At 33.0% G+C, this 19,701-nt stretch overlaps 1 protein-coding gene across 1 annotated transcript; it reads right to left on the bottom strand.

Moving 5' to 3' along the window:
* Positions 1-17,891: 17,891 nt before the first annotated feature.
* WRKY50 (probable WRKY transcription factor 46-like) lies at positions 17,892-19,468 on the bottom strand. Its single transcript, NM_001280764.1, has 3 exons — positions 19,236-19,468; positions 19,003-19,131; positions 17,892-18,420 (listed from the first exon to the last, which is right to left on the bottom strand). Exons 1-3 carry the CDS (start codon positions 19,466-19,468, stop codon positions 17,892-17,894), a joined length of 891 nt encoding a protein of 296 aa, NP_001267693.1.
* Between the last annotated feature and the right edge of the window lie 233 nt (positions 19,469-19,701).

Here is a 19,701-nt window from a genome sequence, read left to right as displayed (position 1 = left end):
AGAAGTAGCTTTCATTAAGATTGGTTCTTCTTTTAAAGTTACTTTCAACTTTCAACTACAAAATCTGTTGGACAAAGACATACAAGATATGGACTCTTTCCATTCTTCCTTAATTAAGTGCTTAATCTAATTCTACCTTTTTTTTTTTGTTTTATAATTATTATTATTAGTTTTATGGATCATCATTTATATAATTTTGCAACCTTTTCTTTTTCCTAATTTTATTTTCATGGACTTTAGCTTTACTTTTTTTGGGAAAACAGCATAATCTTCCTAGCCTTTGGACCATTGGAAAGTACCACCTATGTTGTTGGAAAATAGAAATGAGTAGCTTCAACAATTAACACACTAAAAACAAATTATTGTGTTTTGATATACATCATTTTAATTTTTATGTCACTTGTCTTGTAAATTTATGGTGTTAAATTTTAATATAGTGAATTGGGTTTGAGTATCCTTGTTAGAATTTGTTTGTTAGTGGATATCCTAATACCTTGTTTTATCTAGAGAAGAAATGATTTTGGAATAGACGTCATGCATTGGAATATGAACTATTTTAATAACTCAAGTTAACCATGTAAGAAGGTAATAAAAGAATTAAGCATACATAGTTATGTGTAAAGAGTCCTTGATTTAAATCAACTTATATCATCTCAAACATTACATCCAAGATCGAAAACATTACATCCTAGATATACAAGTTATTGTTGCCTTTTAGGTAGAACAATGAAGTTTCAATGCAGGAAAAAGGAAGAAAATGTGAAACTAAATATATGAAATAAGACAATTACGCTTACAAGCTCTGTGGGGTTTATTTTTTGAACATTTTCAAACCACTAAAACTTTCTTAAGTTACTCCTGTTAAGTTCAAGGAAGAGGAAAGTCTATCCTCTCATAGGCATAATTCTTAGTTTCTCGAGGTGGTTGATGAAAGATCCTAGCAAAAGAGTTTTATGTCTGTTTATGACAGTTCATATGTTTTAATGTAGGTTTTTAGGGGAAAAAGAGAGGAGTAATCAAGCGACAAATGTCAGGCAAGGAGACAGGCGACCACCCGGTGATCATAGAAATGAAGCTAGGCAATTTACATTGCTAGAAGACAAAATTGTGGTGTAAATGTTAGAGAAGGACGAAGGGAATGTCTGCGACACTGAACAACTTTATCAGAGAATTAATGAAGCCCGGAAAATGTTGTCTCATTTGTCCTAGCCTATAAATAGAAGGTCATCTCTTCAGAAAAAGTGTGCAAAATTTTGAAGAACAAGCTCACTTTATCCTTCATTCTTTTTCTTTGTTTTAGGTGAGAGATTGGAACACAATTGAGAGAAATCCTCATCCATGCTTCCACTCAATGTAATAGGTAGAAACATAGCCGATGGGCACTGGTAATTATACTCAAAGGATGGACACACATCCTTTTACTTCCAGTTAAAATTTTTATGTTGTATCTATAATTTAAACCTCATAATTGAAAGACCTAAAGTTTTAGTTATGAATATAATTTCCTTCTATTTCCATTCTCTCGTTTCTTTATCTATTCATATTATTGGTTCTTTGTAAAAAGGATAAAACATGAGGTGTAATTAGTACTAGACAATCTGGATGTCTATATTATTTATTTTGTTAAGTTAAATGAAGAAACAATGCAGTAATATGAATGTTGTCCCTCAACAAAGTGATGCCCTGAATTTAACTAAACAAGCAGTGAAAAGAATGTAGTAATATATTATTGTCGCTGGATTCCTTTTTAACATACATATCAGAATGCAACGATAAGGCATCGAGAGGTTGCTTGACTTAATATAGGACAAGTTGCATATAAATTAGTCATATGGATTAGATATAAATCATCTAGTAACATCAAGTACTTGGATCTTGAAAGACGAGCAAGTATGGTGAAAGCGTTAGAGATTGCTTGCCTTAAATTTGAAGTTAATAAATGCTTTGTATCACCTTGATAAACTGATTATCCTTGTATTGCATCTGATTACTTAGACATTCTTGCATCCACATCGCCTAACACATAACTGAGTTCACATCCTTCAAATTATGCATGTTAAAATGTACTTTTCATAATATTATATTTTATAGATAGCGCATGATTAAAATCTTAAGTGCATTAATTCCCTGTGTTCGACCTTGGCTTATCCAGGATACCTCTTTTTTCGCTTACATTTGGACAAGAGAGAGGAAAACTTGTAAGTACACTACATGTCTTAATTTGTTACGCTTAATTAGGTAGGTGGCAACCCTTTTTATTGCATGACCCTATCATATTCGCCATTATCGAAGAATTAATTGATTTACTTTTGGATTTAATTTGTGCCCTAATCTCATGTACAAAGATCAATCTCAATTGAATCATATGTATACCAGAAGAACATATGAATAAGTTTATGAGTGATGGAGAGCATCCGAAATTCAAATTTGACCCTAAAATTGAATGAACTTTTTGACAAAGAAGAAGAACACAAAGACAGATGCTACAGAGGCTAACAGAATCACAAACAACAACAAGGTCTCTCTCAACAACAATGCCACCCCAGGACAAGAAAATCTCATCCTTATAGTCCACAATTTGGAAATACCTAAGGAGTATGCATTGCTAAGCGTGTACGATTTCAATCGTGGTATTGCCTACCCCGTATTTGGCGACAATGCCATATTTGAGATGGAGCTCATCATACTTCATTCCATCAGCAACATATATTTTCTGGCCACGAAAAAAACCATTGACATAAATATATTTTTACCCACGATTATCATCATGACGACAAAAATAAACTTAAACGTGGGCAAAAACTGTTTCGGCCAACGAAAAGGTTTTTGTCGGCAAATTGTTTTTCCACGCTACATTTGTTTTTAATAATATTTATTTCTTTTTTGCCCATGCATCGAACGTCGCCAGAGCTTTCTAATTGCCAACATATTTCTACCCACACAAAGAACGTAACAAAAACGATTTAAATTTTTTTCACATTTATTATTAATATTGGATGCTTCTATATAAAATTTCAAATATATAATAAATTTCTTGCCTATAGCAAAATATATTGAACGCTACAAATAAAAATTTAAAAATGAAAATATTTACAACCATTAATATTTTGTCAAAATATGACAATCATAATTCAGTACTTAGTCAGAATATGACAAACAATCATTCTCTAGTGTGCCAAGGATCATGAGCTATATTAAATTTCATTTTGGCATAACAAAATGAACAAAGAAAATATTACATAAAGAAAAAATGGTTAACTCAGTTAAAAAATCTTCATTTCTCGCTCCTTCAAACTACACAAACTTGAAAAAGATACATTAAAATGAAAGTCTCATTTTAATGTGAAGGTTCAAATTAAACAACATGCATGGTCTATGTTAGGTAGATAACTTCAAATGTTTACCTGTCTAAATTAGGTAGCATAGCATTTACAAGAAACCAAGTCTAAAATTTCAATGATAAGGCATGTACACAAAAGCATTATTTCAAGTACCTGACCACCAACTATTTGCATAACATTTCATTCTAAGGTTTCTTGGGATATCATTCTCATGTTGAAATAAGAGATTAACTTAAAAAGAAAGATCAAAACACTCGAATTATGCGTTCTTAGTATTTTCTAATTTCATAGCAACCAAAATCAAGAGCTAACTCAATTTCTTGTTTGAACAATACGTGGCCATAAACTAAAATAAACATCGGTAGAACTTCAACTTAATAGTTGTTCTTACAACCACACAACTTTTTGCCCATGTATATATTTTTGTAAGCAAAAACGATGATATATGCCCACACAATACATTAGTTTTTGTCCACGTCTATATTTTTTGTCGACAAAAACGAAGATGTGCCCACGTAATGAAATTTATATCAGCATATCATATCTTTGCCCATAGTTTTTTTTTACGTTGCTAGAAAAAATTGTCGCTAGAGACAAAAATTCTTGTAGTGAGAGGTTGGTTAAGGCATGCCCTCATAATGGTGTACTTGAGTGCATCTTGATGGAAGTCTTCTACGATGAGCTCAACAAGATGACACAACAGATCGTTGATGTTGCGTTCATAGGTGGGATGTTAAGGACTACATACAACCCATACAACCAGATTAAGGCGACAGATGCAATGACCTACAATAATCAAGGATGAGAGGATAATGACTTTGGCTCTCTCCGTGGAAGAAGGATTTTATAAGAATGCAGTTGTGGCGCTGCAACGACATATGACCGCCATGAATAACGCCCATTGCAGTCCATGGCATTAACTCAAGTGAATATCGTAGGAAGTTTGGTTCAAGCGGTAAAGCAAATGGAGAACATGGGATGTGTCGAAAGTGGTTGTCCTCAAAACACTAATGCATGCCCACATAACATAGTGACTATTGCATTCATCTAGAATGACCTATACTCCAACACTTACAATCATGATTGAAGAGATCACCCCAACTTTTGATGGGGAGGATTGGACTTACAACAACAAAGGTGACAGTGTGACTATGGTGAAGGACGTGGTGAGGCATATGGCTATCACCAAGGACACTATAACGACAAGATCACACAACCATCCACATTGATGGACTTATTATCCTTGTATTGCACCTGATTACTTAGAAATTATTGCATCCACATTGCCCAACACATAACTGAGTTCACATTCATAAAATTATGCATGTTTAGTTAAATTATACTTTCCATAAAATTATATTGTCCATAAAATTATACTATACAGATACAACATGAAATTAGATCGCATGATTAAAATCTTAAGTGCATTAATCTCATGTGTTCAACCTTGGCTTACCCATGAAACCTCTCTTTTTGCTTACACTTGGACAAGAGATAGAAAAACTTGTATGTACATAATGTATGTTCAGAATTATCAACGCTTAGATACGTGTCAGCCCTTTTCATCGCATGACTCTGTCATAGTCGCCTAAAACTCATCGTAAACTTAGAGCTAAATTATCATAAACATATGAAAAAAAACAAGTAATGATCAAGAAAGGGTTGGTAAAAGTTAGTGACGACGATGAGCAAAAAGTAGTTGGAGGTTGGCCATCAATGGCTGCGAAGAACATGGTACACGAAAATTAACTATCAACAATCAAGAAAAGTTAAATACGAAAAAAATGATGATCAAATGATTGTAGAAAAGCAGTAGTCTTAGATTGGTTAGAAGCAATTGGGGAAAAATGGTAGCAAGAAAAAAATTGGTTGTCGAGGATCACGTGAAAAACAATGGTTGGAGTTTCATTGACAATAGTCGCTAGAGGCAATGGTCAGATGTTTGCAGACAACTATCATCAGAGCGAGTTGGCGGAGGTTGATTACGTGTATAAATATATGTTATTATAGCTTCTTTTATTAGAATAATAAGGTCAAAACACATAAGACGAGGATCAAAATGCGTAACTTATATTGTCAATTCATAAGTATTTAGAAATACACCGTACATAAGTCTCATGCCTATTTTTTACATGATTACAATGTCTAAATGTAGGATAAGTAGGAAGGAAAAAGCTAGTGAATCACAGGAGACATCTTGCAAGGCCACGCGATGGAAATTCGCCTGACGAATAACATTTTCAGACGAAGAACCATGTCATCACGTGATGAAGGCACACTAGAGGATAAGAATGATGGTTGGAGTGATGTGACTTTACAAGGCTGTAATTGACGTTGACAATTTCAAAAGAACAGAAGTTTTCCGTCGAAAGTTTCCTATAAAAAGACTTCATCTCCACCAAGAGCAGATGGGCCTTCATGGGCCAGTTGGACGCCTGTATGGGACAAAGGTCTAAACAGGTCAATTCCTAGAAAAAGAGTGGTGGAAAGGAATAGCCTTTTCGCCATCTGTAGATGTTTTCTTCTTCTCTAATCAATTGTAAAAGCGAAAGCTTGGTTCCAAAGAATGGAAGAATCCATACTTTTGTTGTCCCCTAATTTGTAATATTTTTCACTCTCTTTTCTCTTAATTTTTGCATTTCTTTGTAATATATGTTGTTCATATTGTACAATGGGCTAAGGTCTAATTTCTTTACATATATTACATGTTTATACCTTTTCAATCCATCATTTCTTGACTTCTCACTTGTCAATGTGTTGTTAGCAATTAGGTTTGTGATAAGTTCTTGATAATAAGTTTAGCCTATAATTCTTATCGCATTAGTTGAACTATATTCATCATTTGACCAGTGTCAATCGCTAACTACCCGAGAGGGCAAGTAGCAAGGATAAGGCTAATGCGCGCAGGAGGAATTTGGCAACAAACTCCACCTTAGCGAGAAAACTTTCAACATTTTAATCTCGAAAGGCGAACAAGTGTGAACATTAGGCACCGAGAGGTTGTTGTCCTTAAACACGAAGTTCTATAACTATTATAAGTGAATTCTTCTAAATGTACCTTGCCTAATCAACCACAGTCATTTGCATCTTGAAAGGTGAGCAAGTGTGGCGTCTAAACACTTAGAGAAGGTCGCCTTAATCATGAGTTGATTATGCAAGTTATATCGCATCGAAGCTCTTGCATTGCTTAATAGCTTAATAACACGTAGAACTTCTTTCATCATTTTTCTCGCATACAAGTTAGTCCACAATTCCATCCATTCATTCCCTTTTATAGATTCTCTTGGCATGGACAAATAGTTTTATTCCTGGTTCTGATTCTTTTATACTTTATTTAATTAATTCTTTTATACTGCCTAGATGATAAGTAATTCCTAGAACTAATGTTTTGAATCAAATACCTATGTTCGACCCTGGATCATCAAGGTAAATCTATTGTTTTGCTTGCACTTGGGCAAACAGTAGAAAAACTTGTACTCAATGAGGACTTAGCTATTACGCGATAAAAAGGTACATAGTGAGCATCTCACATGCTATAATCATGACTCGTGACTTACCGCATAAAATCAATCACGCAATACAGAAAGATATAGTGAGCATCTTACGTGCGATGAACTTGCTTCATGATGTATTGCGTAGATTAGAATTGCACCATATGAATGCAAAACTACTAAGTTCGAACCAAAGGGAACCCCGACAATAACAAAAATTCCACCATAATCCAAAGGTTAACTAGCAAAGATAGTTGAAGGTGGTGGTTAGATTGTTTCATAAAAAATGGTAAGATTAACTATTAAACACTCAAAATTCATTTTTCTAAAAGTTGGTTTTAAGTATTTATCCTAAAACACATTATTTTATAAACTCATTTTTTCAAAATTCAATTTAGGTTGTTTTCAAACACATGATTTTTTTAAAAAAAACAACTTGTTAATTTTTTAATTTAATCACATGAAAATGCAAAACGTAAACACAATATGCTTTCAAGTAAAAAAAAAATATTTTCACATGTTTTCCCCCTTAAATTAATAGGTCGTTTAGGGGCTTGAAACAAAAAAACCTAAACTTTTATGAGGTGTTGTGTTTTCTTTTTAACTTTTTTTTTTTCTTCTTTGACGTATGAGTGAATGATGATGAATTATTAACTAAATTAAATAAAACAAAGAAAGAAAGAAAGAATTACACAATATAAAGACCAAGAATATGATGCTTGTAAAAAGAGAGGAGCATTTGGAGCACTATGGTTAGATAACAAATTCTAAGAAGAAAAAAAAGACCCAAATCTAAATTGAATGATGCCTATACCATATACCAACATTCATATTCCTCTATTTGCAGACCTCTTTTTATCTTCTACAATTCTTTTCACATTCCTAATGGATTCCCAAAATCAAAATCTTCCAAAAATTTTCAACTTGTCTTTAATTAATTATGCAGTATTCAGTTTATGAAGCTAATGCTTAATTTGTCTCTTCTTGGTCGACTCATAACTTAATGCATATCGAATTTATTAAGCATATAGCTCTTGAGCTTCAAAGGAGTGACTAGTTGATATTATGAACTCTCCCTGTTCAATCCTTAAAGCTTTTAGTTTTAGAACTTTCATAAAAATAGTAAAAAAAATTATAATAATAAAGCCCATATCACAATATTTTCTAAATTTACAAAAATAGCAAATTTAAAAGTGATGATCTTGATAGCTTTTCGATAATCCTTTGAAATATCTGTCTGATATTCGTCCAATATCATTAATTATTTATCATAGTTGTCATATTTGCAATATAAAAAAAAAAATACTATGAATTTTATTTTGGTATATGATGCAATATTCCTTTAGTTTATTGTTTTTAGATTAATTCAGAAGGATCCCTAAAGTTTAATGATGTATTCAGTAGGTCTCCAACATGTTAAACTTTTTAAATAATATTCAAATGCTATATTAGACATAACATTTTATTTTTGGTAATAATATATAGCTCCTATTGGATGTTGTTTTAAATTTTAAATTAGTGTTTATATCCGTTACAAAATTGAGAATCTAACGTATAATTAAATTTTAAAAAATTTGTTTTATGGGATGAAATCATTAAAATTATTTACAAATATAATAAAATATTACACTCTATCAACGATAAACTACTACCTGAGTTTATTGTAACACAAATAGTATTCCTTGTAGTCTCTTATGTGTCATTGATTACGTGTCACTGATAGAATTTTTTTTTAAATTATTTTTTGTTATATTTATAAATATTTTTATTCATTTTTCTAAACACGCCATAAAACTTCAACTTTTCGACTAAAAGTTGAACTTGTCAAATTGAATGTTGACAACCATGATGACAAATTAAAAAATTGAGAGATTATACTTGTTAGGTATAATTTTCATATAAAAGATGTCACATTAAATTCAATCATATACAACATTCAGAAAAAGTAGTGTGAAATCAAAATTATAATATACCAAAGTGATGAAGAGCGTGAAATTCTTTTCTTTTTTCTTCTACATGAACCAAAAGATTTGAAAAAGGATCTTAGAGTGTGTACTGTTTAGGGTTGGGCAAATTTTTTCAACCCTATCTTATGTACTATGATTGGCCCAAAAACACACTCATTCTTTGGTTATGGCCAGACTTTTGCATTGCGAAGTACCATTATGAGCTCAATATGTACAAGTTTTAGGGAAATTGGTATAGATAGCAAGTTCTATTTCGTGAAATAACTTGAATTTCAAAAGTATTTGTACACTTATATGTGTATTAACATGCACAAGCACACACGTCAAATAATAAATATAACGATCGAGTATCAGACTGGAATACAATTTTTCCCTACCTGTTGCTATATTGAATCAATCATTGACTAATTGAGTAAAAGAATCTACAATAAAAAATCTAAAAACCATGGTAGAAGCTCATAATATCCATAATTAACCGAGCTGCTTTAAATATATATATATATATATATATTTTAATATCTTAGGGTTCCTTTCCTTTCCTTTCGCAGAATCTCCAATCTCAATGGAGGAGGAAAAAAAAAGAACAAAATATATAAAGGAGAAAGAGAAAAAACCAAACCACCAGTCCAACCAAATCGAATTGAACCAAACCATATATATGTGTGATTTGGTACGATTCGGTTCACTTTTTCAGTTTGTGGTTGGCTAAACCAAACCGAATGTTTAACACTCCTATCTTTGGAGTGCTTTTCTTGTGTGTACAAAATAATGTGTGGTAATCATGCCACAACAACTTGAATGTTAGTAAATGAATTATACCCTACATGTTAGTCCAAGATGAGAACAAAATGAAGTTGCAACACATGCCTTGTTAAAGACCAGCAAGTGTGTCTACAAAAAAAAAAAGCATAGCAAACTGTTTATTCAGTCTATAGCAGCATGGTATTAACCGTGGTAACATTTATAGTAGCGTTTTTACAACCGTTGGCAAAGGCAATGTCAAGAAGGTCGATTGCAATGGTTTTTAAAAGTGTTGGGGTTGACCGGACCTTACTAGCTACTAATACTACTAAGTTATGGTAATTCTAGATCCGTATTGTAAGTGTTTTTGATCAATTTAACCAAGGTCTCAGGCAACATTTGGCCCTTCACTTTCTTAATTGATGTAACACAATTCTCTATTGAAGCAAGTAATTTTTCCCAATGGTTTTATTGGAAAAACAATTGTGAGGATGGTTGTTTTAAATTAAAAGGATAACAAGTTAATAAGAAAAATAATAATTATAAGTATGTTGGGTGATGATCTTAATCCGAACTCTGTGGTGAATTATGATTTCTTGGCTGTAATGACTTATTTTGGTGAAGAGATATGTTCTCATATCTGAAAAAGAAATCATTGGTTCTACTTCAAATGATGCTAGAGAACAGTGCTCGACGACTCTTTAACGAAGTTGGAGTCAAGCTGTCGAATGTGTGAGTTGAACGAAGTGGTAAACCGTGAGAGGTCAGGATGGTAAGAGATAAAGTGTGAGAGAGAGGGTTTTTTCACAAAACAAACTAGGGTTTCATAAAACAAGGGAAAAATTTAGAAATTTGGATGGTTAATATCGATTATTTTAAACCAACATTGTACACTTACCAAACGAACATTCCGCGAATTTGAAGCAAAATCAGGAAATTCACAATTGAAGTGCTTCCAGCCCTCTGCATCAGCTGGAGGTCTTAACACATCCTCTGTTTTGACTCGTTTATTTTTATGTCATCTCATGTCAAACGAGACTTATTGTACTTACATCATAAATAAACTCGTATCTTAGGCCTAAGTTAAGTAGTTTTCGTTTAGTTTCATAGAATGAAGTGGGGATAGTAGTACCCGTTGGAAAAACTGCTTTTAACAGTTATAGTAACATGTCAAAGGATTTGTTACTCCAACCGTTGAGAACCTCAATATGCATCAACTTAATTAAAAGTTTCAAGAAGGAAAATTGTACACAACCAGGGTATAATTTATTATGTGCTTCATTCATTAAATCCTTAAATAAGTTTGTTGTCTCTTGTTTTACACCATTAAAGGGCATTTCATTCTCCAAACCTTCTTCCATTGTTTCTTCATGTTCAATAAGAACTTGTAAATCATTGACCATATCCAACATTTACTTTTCTTAACTTAAGTAGTGATTGTTGGTTCCTTCATCAACTCTTTCTATATCTCTACGCAAGTTCACTGGCTCCCTGGTGGAATTGAATTTAGTTTCAGGGATTCAATGTGTGTTCCATTTATAGCCTTATTGTATGAGGTTGGGTGATTGAGATATGTAATTTAAAATTGTATCACAAACCTTCTACGCGATGAGACATGGTCATTGCATGCGAGATGCTCACTATGTCTCTTGTCCTCGCGTAATTACTAAATTCTCGTTAAGTACAAGTTTTCCTATTGTTTGTCCATGTATAAGTGAAACAATAGGTTTTCTAAATAAACCAGGGTCGAACACAGAAAATTGATATCAAATCTTACTTATAAAACTTACTTTTTCATCTAGGCAGTATAAAATATCTATATAGTATAAAGTAAATATGTGTGTCTAAGCTAATCTAATATCTACACTACAAAATCTGTAAAAGGGTGGTATGAATGGTGGAAAGATGAAGATGTGAACTAACTTGTATTTAAGGAAAAGTGAAGGAATGTCTTTGTTTTGCAAGATGATTGAGCTGTGCAACAAGCCATAATGCAAAAGAAATCAAGTACCAAACTTCTAATTAAGTCGAGCACCTTTCAGTGCCTTAAACACCACCCTTGCTTACCTCTCAGGATGCAAGTGATAAAGCTTTATGAAACGATTGCTATCTAGAAGTTGTTGCTTGTAAGACTTATATTACCTCTTTTTTAAGGGTGGCTACCTCTCAACACCAATTACCCACACTTATTCTTCTTTTGGGACACACAAGTGATGAAAGTTTAATCATTAAGGTGGAGCTTGTCTCTAAGCTCCCTCTTACGCGTGTTATCTATATCTTTGTTACTTGCTCTCTTGAGTAGTTGGCGATAGATGTTGGTCATTATCTTTATTTTTCAATTTGTAGATTTCTTTTGTGAACTTTGTAGGCTTGGGCTTAGTTGGTCCATTCTATAGACTTGGCTCTTGGGTCCAACTAATTGGATTTGGACATTATTTAGCATTTGAGTTAATTTAAGCTTATTCTTGGCTCAATTGGACATAGAGATGTTAAAAAAAACTGATAACCCGACCGACTTGGATTTTGAACCCAAACTGTAAGAGTTGGGTTGAGTTAAATTTTATGTTGGGTTGGATTGGGTTAGAAAATTGGAGAAAAAAAAAGTTGAGTTGGGTAGCCATACTACAAGAAAATCAGTATATCCTAGCGCTTTTTTAGCACGTCCCGAAACGAAGCTTCAGAAGATAGAGTCTTCGCTGACGTCGTCAAACTTGTGTCCAAAGATTTTCTATTTTTCGATGGCACTTGTAAAAACGTCGGGATTGGTGTGGGTATTCTCGACGCCATTTGTTAAATATCGAAAATTCCCACACCAATCTCGACGTGGTGTTGTCATCAAGGAAATATTTAAATATTATTGTTTTTATCCCAATTCCATGTATGCAGACGTATAGATTTGTTTGGTAGTCTTAACGTTTAATTAATGACATCAGGAATGGTGGGTCACTTCCGACACTTTTGTGGTGCATTGAGAGTTTCTCTATATAAAACCATCTTTCAAATCTGTAAACCAGATTGGGAAGAGAGAAAGACAGAAGGAGTCGAGACGAGAGACGAAGGAGATGATTGAAGAGAATCGATGCTCACTATTCAACCTCAATGAAGTTCGTCTGTCGTTTCTCGCTTGTGACACATCTTCTACCGTCGCCTCCTTCTGGTAAGTATATGATTGTTTTTTTTTTGTTTTCTTGGTTTAGGGTTTAGAAATAAGGCAATCCATGTACTTCTTCTGTTTTAGAGTGTGAATTATGAATACTTGTTTTTGTTCTTTGTTTTGATAGGGTTTAGTGAAGGGTCTAAGTTTGTAGGACTTCCCCTAATTTGCTTCATGTGACTTAAGAAAGGGAAAATAGTTTGAGGAAGAAGGTATGAAATTAAATGAGGTTAGTTATGTAAAAGTTTTCTTGGGCTGTGAATTTGGCGATTGCAATTGTGTATATTAATTTATATGTATGTGAATGTTATTGGTGAATATTATTCTTGTGTACGTATGAGTTAATTTTTGGTCCAAAATTATTTGTGAGATAATTTGGAGTTAATTTGTGGTTGAATGAGAATAATATTTTGTTGTAGAAGCGGAGTTTTGAGACCAAATATTGTTGGTTATTATTCTCCTTAACCTTTTTTTTGGTTAATTAGTGGTTGAAATTTTGTGAAGTCGTTGGGGAGAGGAAAAATAGAGTTTTTTGTGGTGTGAAAATGGATCTATTGAAGTTTGGTCCTTTGTAAGGTTTTAGTTTCATGTTTCTGTTTGGGCATCAGTTTCAAAGACTTTTTGTAATTATTCCCTTGGCAATATCTTATTCAGTCTCATTACTCACCAAAAGTAATAGAGATTCAAACTTGTTTTCATCGATCAAAATAAGAATCTAGTATCCACTCACCAAAAGCCAAGCTAATATTACTTACTAAGTTGATGATATATGTCTTTGATGATCAAACCTATTTATGTTTTAGGTCTTTAACGATGAACAATGGTTGGATCAAACTTAGAACTAAATTGTTGGTTGAGTATAGAGAGGAAATGTCCCAATTTTTAGAAGTTGCAAAGTTTCACGTTGATGATTGATAACTTGTAAAAATACAAGTTATTATGGCCTTTAGGTAGAACAATGGAACTAAAACGTATGATAATGTGTCAAAATAAGGGGATTCTATTGCAAATCCATAAATATAAGAGAATACAACTTGCACAAGTCTCCATATCTATTTTTCCTTTTTTTTTTTTTTTTAATGTTTTATCACAAGATTATAAAAGAGAAAAGATAGTGAATCACAAAGGATCGTGTAAAAAGGCTACGCGATAGAAACCTTGTCTGACGCTTAACATCATCAGGTGATAGGCCATATCATCACGCGATGAAGATTCACTAATAGAAAAGAACGGTAGTTGGAGTTGATATGACTTGAGGAGGCTGCAACCGACGTCGACTTGATTAGGAAAATGATGTGAAGGCTGCAATCAACGTTGACTTGATCAGGAAAATGATGTGAATGCTACAATTGATGTTGACATGGCATAGAAAAATAAAAGTTTTTCGTCGAAAGTAGCCTATATAAAGCCTCCGCCTCAACCAAGGAAATAGGGGGTCAGACGTCTGGATGAGACCGACCACAATCTGGTTTGAATGGATTAGGACCTAGAGAGCTCCATTGGAGCTGTTGGAAAGTACTAGCCTCTCCACCTTCTGTAAAAGATCCTCCTCTTCTCTGACCAATGGTAAAATGAGAGCTTAGAAAAAACTAGAGAGAGAATCACCTCTTTCCTTTCTCCTAACTTGTAAAAGAGCCAAGGAATGCGCAACCATTCTACGGCTCGGCGCATCCCCTTTCTTACTTTCCATTTTTTTATTTGTTAGTTGTAATGTTAGTATTCTTATTATAAATGGCTGAAAGGCCTACATTCCTTTATACATTGCAAGTTTATCCCCTTTGAATCTAGCATTCCTTCACTGTTTATATGTTAAAGTGTTATAAGTAGTTTAAGCTTGTGATAAGCTTTTGATAAGAAGTCAAACTTATAAGGTTTATCATATTAGTTGAGTTAGATTTCATCATTTGGTCAGCATTTGTTGCCAATTGCTCAAGAGAACAAGTAGCAAGGATATAGCTAACATGCACAAGAGGAAGTTTGGAGACAAACTCCATCTTGGCGATGTAACCTCCATCATTTGTGTTTCGAAAGGAGAACAAGTGTGATAACTTGACGCCGAGAGGTTGTCACCCTTAAAAGAGAGGTAATATAAGTCTTACAAGTAACAACTTCTAGATAATTATCATTTAATTGAACTTTATCTCGTGAAAGGTGAGCATTTGTGGTGTTTCAGGCATTGAAAGGTGTATGCCTTAATTAAAAGCTAATTAATTAATCTCTATCGTATCAAGGCTACCGCAAAGCTTAGTTTTCTAGATCGCAAAGATCTTCTTGCACACCTTCTTAATACAAGTTAGTTCATTTTTTTTTCACCATTTCATATCGCCTTTTGCTGAATCTCTAGTGTAGATATTAAGTTAAGTACATAGTTATACTTTTACTTTTATTTTATAGCTATAGTACACTACCTAGATGAGACGTAAGCTTTATAGCTAAAGTTTGATAGACTTCTCTGCGTTCGATCCTAGACTTCCTAGAAAATTTATCGTTTCGCTTACTCTTGGACAAGCGATAGGAAATCTTGTACTACATGTTTATTATTTGGAAGCTAGCAGCGTATAGGTAATCCTATTTTAGTCGCATGATAAGTCGCTCAATTAGAGCCTTAACAAGACATATCTATGAGCAACTCCACGCACGTAAATAAACAAGCAATGATTACAGACGAATAATGTGTCCATACAAGAAATGTATGAACTCAAATTGAGAGTCATTAGAGCGTGTGGAGCAACATCTATTATCAATTCGAATATCCCCTTCTATACAGATTGGATGTACAAAGAGAGTGATAACTTATAGAAAACACAAATTATTATGGCCTTTTAAGTAGAACAATGGAACCCAAACGCACAATAATATGTCAAAATACATAGTTTATATTAGAATTCATAAAGATAAGAGAATGCAAGTTGCATAAGCCTTTATGCCTAAAAGAAAATTTTCTTCTTCCTCTTTATGTGTTCACTCTTGCAAACCTCCCCTTTCATCTTCCAATTTCATCCACCACCTCTAAGCCACAGCGCCATCATCGTCAATCGTTCAGCCGCTGCCACTCCTTCTCCCTTCCAAGTCGTCGTGCTGCTCCTCTTTGTTTCACGCCTGGTCAAGTCGATCGCAACCTAGTTTCAATTATTTGATGAATGGCGTCACTCATATCAAACGCACGCACTACAGTTTCGCTCTCGCTCTCACCTATTGTTCAAAATGGCATTGTTTGTCTGTTATTTAATATGTTTAAGCCTTTTCAGTGAAATCTCGAACAAGGTTAACACCAATATATATTCTAAATCTTAGCCAATTATTTTGCAAAATTTAATCTTTTCCAAAATTTTAGTTTACATTCAAGTAGAGATTGAGGAGCATTTCTAATTTGTCAAAAAGTAATATTTAATGTTAGCAAAAAAAAAAAAAAAACAAAAAAACAAAAAAAATCTTTCTTCTTTCTAATTGTGTGTTTTGTTTTCGGGGAACATCAATTTCCTTTTCTTTTAATGTGAATCATGACCAAGCCTTCAAAATTATGAAGATTAACTTTTAATGTGGAATTCATGACAAATAAATACAATAGCAATTAGGTGGCACAATCAATATAACAAATAGCAATTAGACGTGTCAAAGAATGAAAGTTATCTAATTAGAATCAAAAGACAATAAAATAATATAAAAAATTTACTATGACAAAAAAATAAGAAGATTAATCAAACAACTATGTAATTAAAATTGAAAAAAATAGAAGATAATGAAAATCAAATAATATAAAAAATTACTATGACAAAAAGTAATAAGAAAGTAAACAATGACAAAAAGTAATCAAACATCGTTGATAGATTTGTACGATCTATCAATGATAGACCAATATTTACAACATAGTTTATCGGTGATAGACTTATATCATTGATAGAATTTGACAAATTTTGTTATATTTGTAAATTTTTTAAAATGTAGCTGTATACTTAATTATTTTGAATCTAATTGCTAAATTTGCAACTATCTCTACTACCAAAGCCTCGAAAAAATCAAAATAGATGCATCAAATAAAGATGGTCCAATTTTAAAACATAAAATGTCAAGCCTTCGAAAAACGATTACATAAAGGGAAATTGCAATGGATGACTATTTTAACAATAATAATTAAGGATATAGCAATATTTTAAAAAATACAAATATAGCAAAACTATCACTTATAGACTTGTATCGCTGATAGACTTCATATGTTATATCAGTGATAGACTTATATCATTGATAGAATTTGACAAATTTTGTTATATTTACAAATATTTTAAAATTGTGCTATATACTTAATTAATTTGAATTTAATTGTTAAATTTGCAACTACTTCTTAAATAAATAAGCAAAAGAAAGCGTGTAAAGAGAATGAGAAGAAGGTAGGAGAAAACTATTAGTAAAAAAGTAAATAAGAAAATGTTAAAAGGAAAAGGGACGTCTTAAAAGTACAATATTTTCTTCACCAATTCGTTCATAATTCAAACACTAAAATAATAAAAATTCTTCCTATAAAAGAAAAAAAGAAAAAAAGTAGTGAAATATGAATAAAGTGTTTTAGAGCAAACACGTTTTAATAAAGTAAAAACTTCTTAATAAAACAGCACTTTAATTTCTTTTTTTGTTTATTTGGAACTTTTAATCAACTTTACATAAAGCATTGCCCAATACCTTCCAACTATGGAATGCTTTTATGATTTCAAGTATTTTCTTTTTTTACTTAAGAACTCCTTTTTTCCCCTTTTTTTAAGAGATAATTGAGTAAAGATATATCATTGTTACAATAATAATAATAATAGTAATGAGTCATGCTTCATTGTTACAATAATAATAATCATTGTTGTACTCAAGAATTGGTTTATTAAACTACAACCCAAAATATTCAAATATGTAACACATAATTTAATATTTAAATCCAATCTTATTTCTTCACTAATTCAAACACTTTAGTGCTAAGAAACTTTCCATATTCCTATATTCTCCTACACTAAGAGCATTAATTACACTGAAAATTTGGCCTCCCAAAGGATCAACAGAAGAACAAAAAAAAAAAAAGAGAAAAAAAATCTCTAACCAGCAATGCAGGAGGCCTTGAGTACATGATCCATCATCTCTCTTTCAATGCTGATTTATACTAATTCACAATCTTTTCTTTTCTTTCCCTCTTGTTTGTTTAGAAGTTTAGGAAACAGTTTCAACAGAACATCTCCAAGTTATCAAAACTAAAACACTCCTCCAAATCTCCAATCGAAATATTAGTCATTGAACTAGGAATCGACACAAACTCAGTTTCGAAATCACACCACAATCCAAACATATCATTCGATTCAAACGTCGGAGAACACTCACTTTCCCTAAAAGGGCTTAAGTCATCTTGAACTTCAGAACCAAACATCGGGGACGGGGTACGAAGTGGTTGAAAGAGGCCACCATTAGCATATTCTAAGTCCTCGGATTTTACTCGAATGGGGTCGGAGCTGAACATGAAGCATAAAGGATCATGTAACTGCTGCAATGGCTTATCTTCTTGTTTTGGTGGGATTGGGTGTTGAAGGAATGTGTTTTGGTGTTCTTGTGGTGTGTTTGTTGAATGAAGGGCTTTGTTGCAAGTGTGTCTTCCTTTGTAAGTTACTTCATAAATTGTTGGATCATTGTCTGACTTTTGAACTTGTTTTGTTGCTAAACATCCTTGTGTAAAGCGATGTGAGCATCTAAAATAGCTTCTGCATTACCCAAATACAACAAAATGTTTCAGCTCAAAACTGTTCGGAATGCAACCAAAGTTCGAAATCACTAGCTAAACCCCAAATATACATACACAATTTTTTTTCCATTCCAATCATATTTGAAGTAGCCTATGCTCTGTATCAAAGATATAGAAATATAAATCAACCAAAACCCAGAACTGTTCACTTTAAAACATCCTTATGATTCTGTTTGATATATAATATGGTTTCTAAAAGCTTTGTTATGAAATTTGAAAAACGTTTCTAAAGATTGAAACCAATTTTAAAGAAATGGAGAGAAACCAGCACAATTGCCGAAAACAAAAACCTTTTTATCAATGTTTTAGAATCCAACCCTTAACAATGACGCAAACCATTTCCTTAAATGAGAGAAAATAGACATATTCTTTAAACTTCAAAATTCAAATGATTATGAAACAGAGCCAAATCCGAGCACAGACGAACCATGAACAGAGTTCAGATTTGAGTAAATCATTCTTAGTCCGACATTTGTAATGCATAATGGAACAAAATCATGAACAGAATTAGAAGATAACAAGTTAAGAAAAAGTAAAGTACCTGGGAAATTTGGATCCAAGAATATCCTTCTGACCATACTTTCTCCAACTAAATCCATCACAACCAGGACCTTCAACAGCAGAGGCAGAGGAAACCTTAACCTGTTCACTCCATTTCGCCATTACCTTTCTACAAAACCCCAAAACCCCAATCAGAAAACTCCCTCAAAATCAAACAAACCCCACAACAATCAACCAATCAATAAAAAAAAAAAAAGAAACCAAACCCAGTACCTCTTTTTGGACACATCTCCATCTTGGACAGCCGCATTGACCGGAGCAATGGCGGAATTGACGGAAGCAGCAGCACCGCCGGAGAGAGCCAAAAGTGCGTTTTCGTAAGAACGAAGAATCTTATCGATTAAGAGAATGCCATGGGAGGAAGAGGAAGGATGGAGATGGGTACGGAGTTGGTTAGCGAGTTGTTTGCCTTGATTAAGCTCTTGAATTAGAGAGAGAAACTCCATGATTGAAGGTGGAAAGAAGCGAAATTGAGCATGGGAATGGAGTGAGAGTTGAGAGAAGAGAAGAGGGGGGAAATGGGGTTATAAAGGGAAGAGGAGGAAATTGGAGAGAGAGAGAGAGGAGGAAACTCCATGATTGTGATTGAAGAAATTGAGAGGAAAAGACAAGGAAAAGATTGGTGAAGATAAAATGGAAAAGGTCTAGTTTATGACTGCTTCAAATAAATCATTAAAAA

The sequence above is a fragment of the Cucumis sativus genome, chromosome 7, assembly GCF_000004075.3.
Source record: "Cucumis sativus cultivar 9930 chromosome 7, Cucumber_9930_V3, whole genome shotgun sequence".
In the NCBI taxonomy this organism is placed as follows: domain Eukaryota; kingdom Viridiplantae; phylum Streptophyta; class Magnoliopsida; order Cucurbitales; family Cucurbitaceae; genus Cucumis; species Cucumis sativus.
Note: the sequence above shows the minus strand (reverse complement) of the source record. Positions and strands in the feature narration are given on the sequence as shown.

Excerpts from the sequence above, each read along its gene's own strand:
- WRKY50 (NM_001280764.1), bottom strand. The coding sequence starts at position 19,468 with ATGGAGTTTCTCTCTCTAATTCAAGAGCTTAATCAAGGCAAACAACTC. Across the intron at positions 19,132-19,235 it reads GGAGATGTGTCCAAAAAGAG|AAAGGTAATGGCGAAATGGA; the intron begins GTACTGGGTTTG and ends GGGGTTTTGTAG. Across the intron at positions 18,421-19,002 it reads CTTGGATCCAAATTTCCCAG|AAGCTATTTTAGATGCTCAC; the intron begins GTACTTTACTTT and ends TGGGTAATGCAG.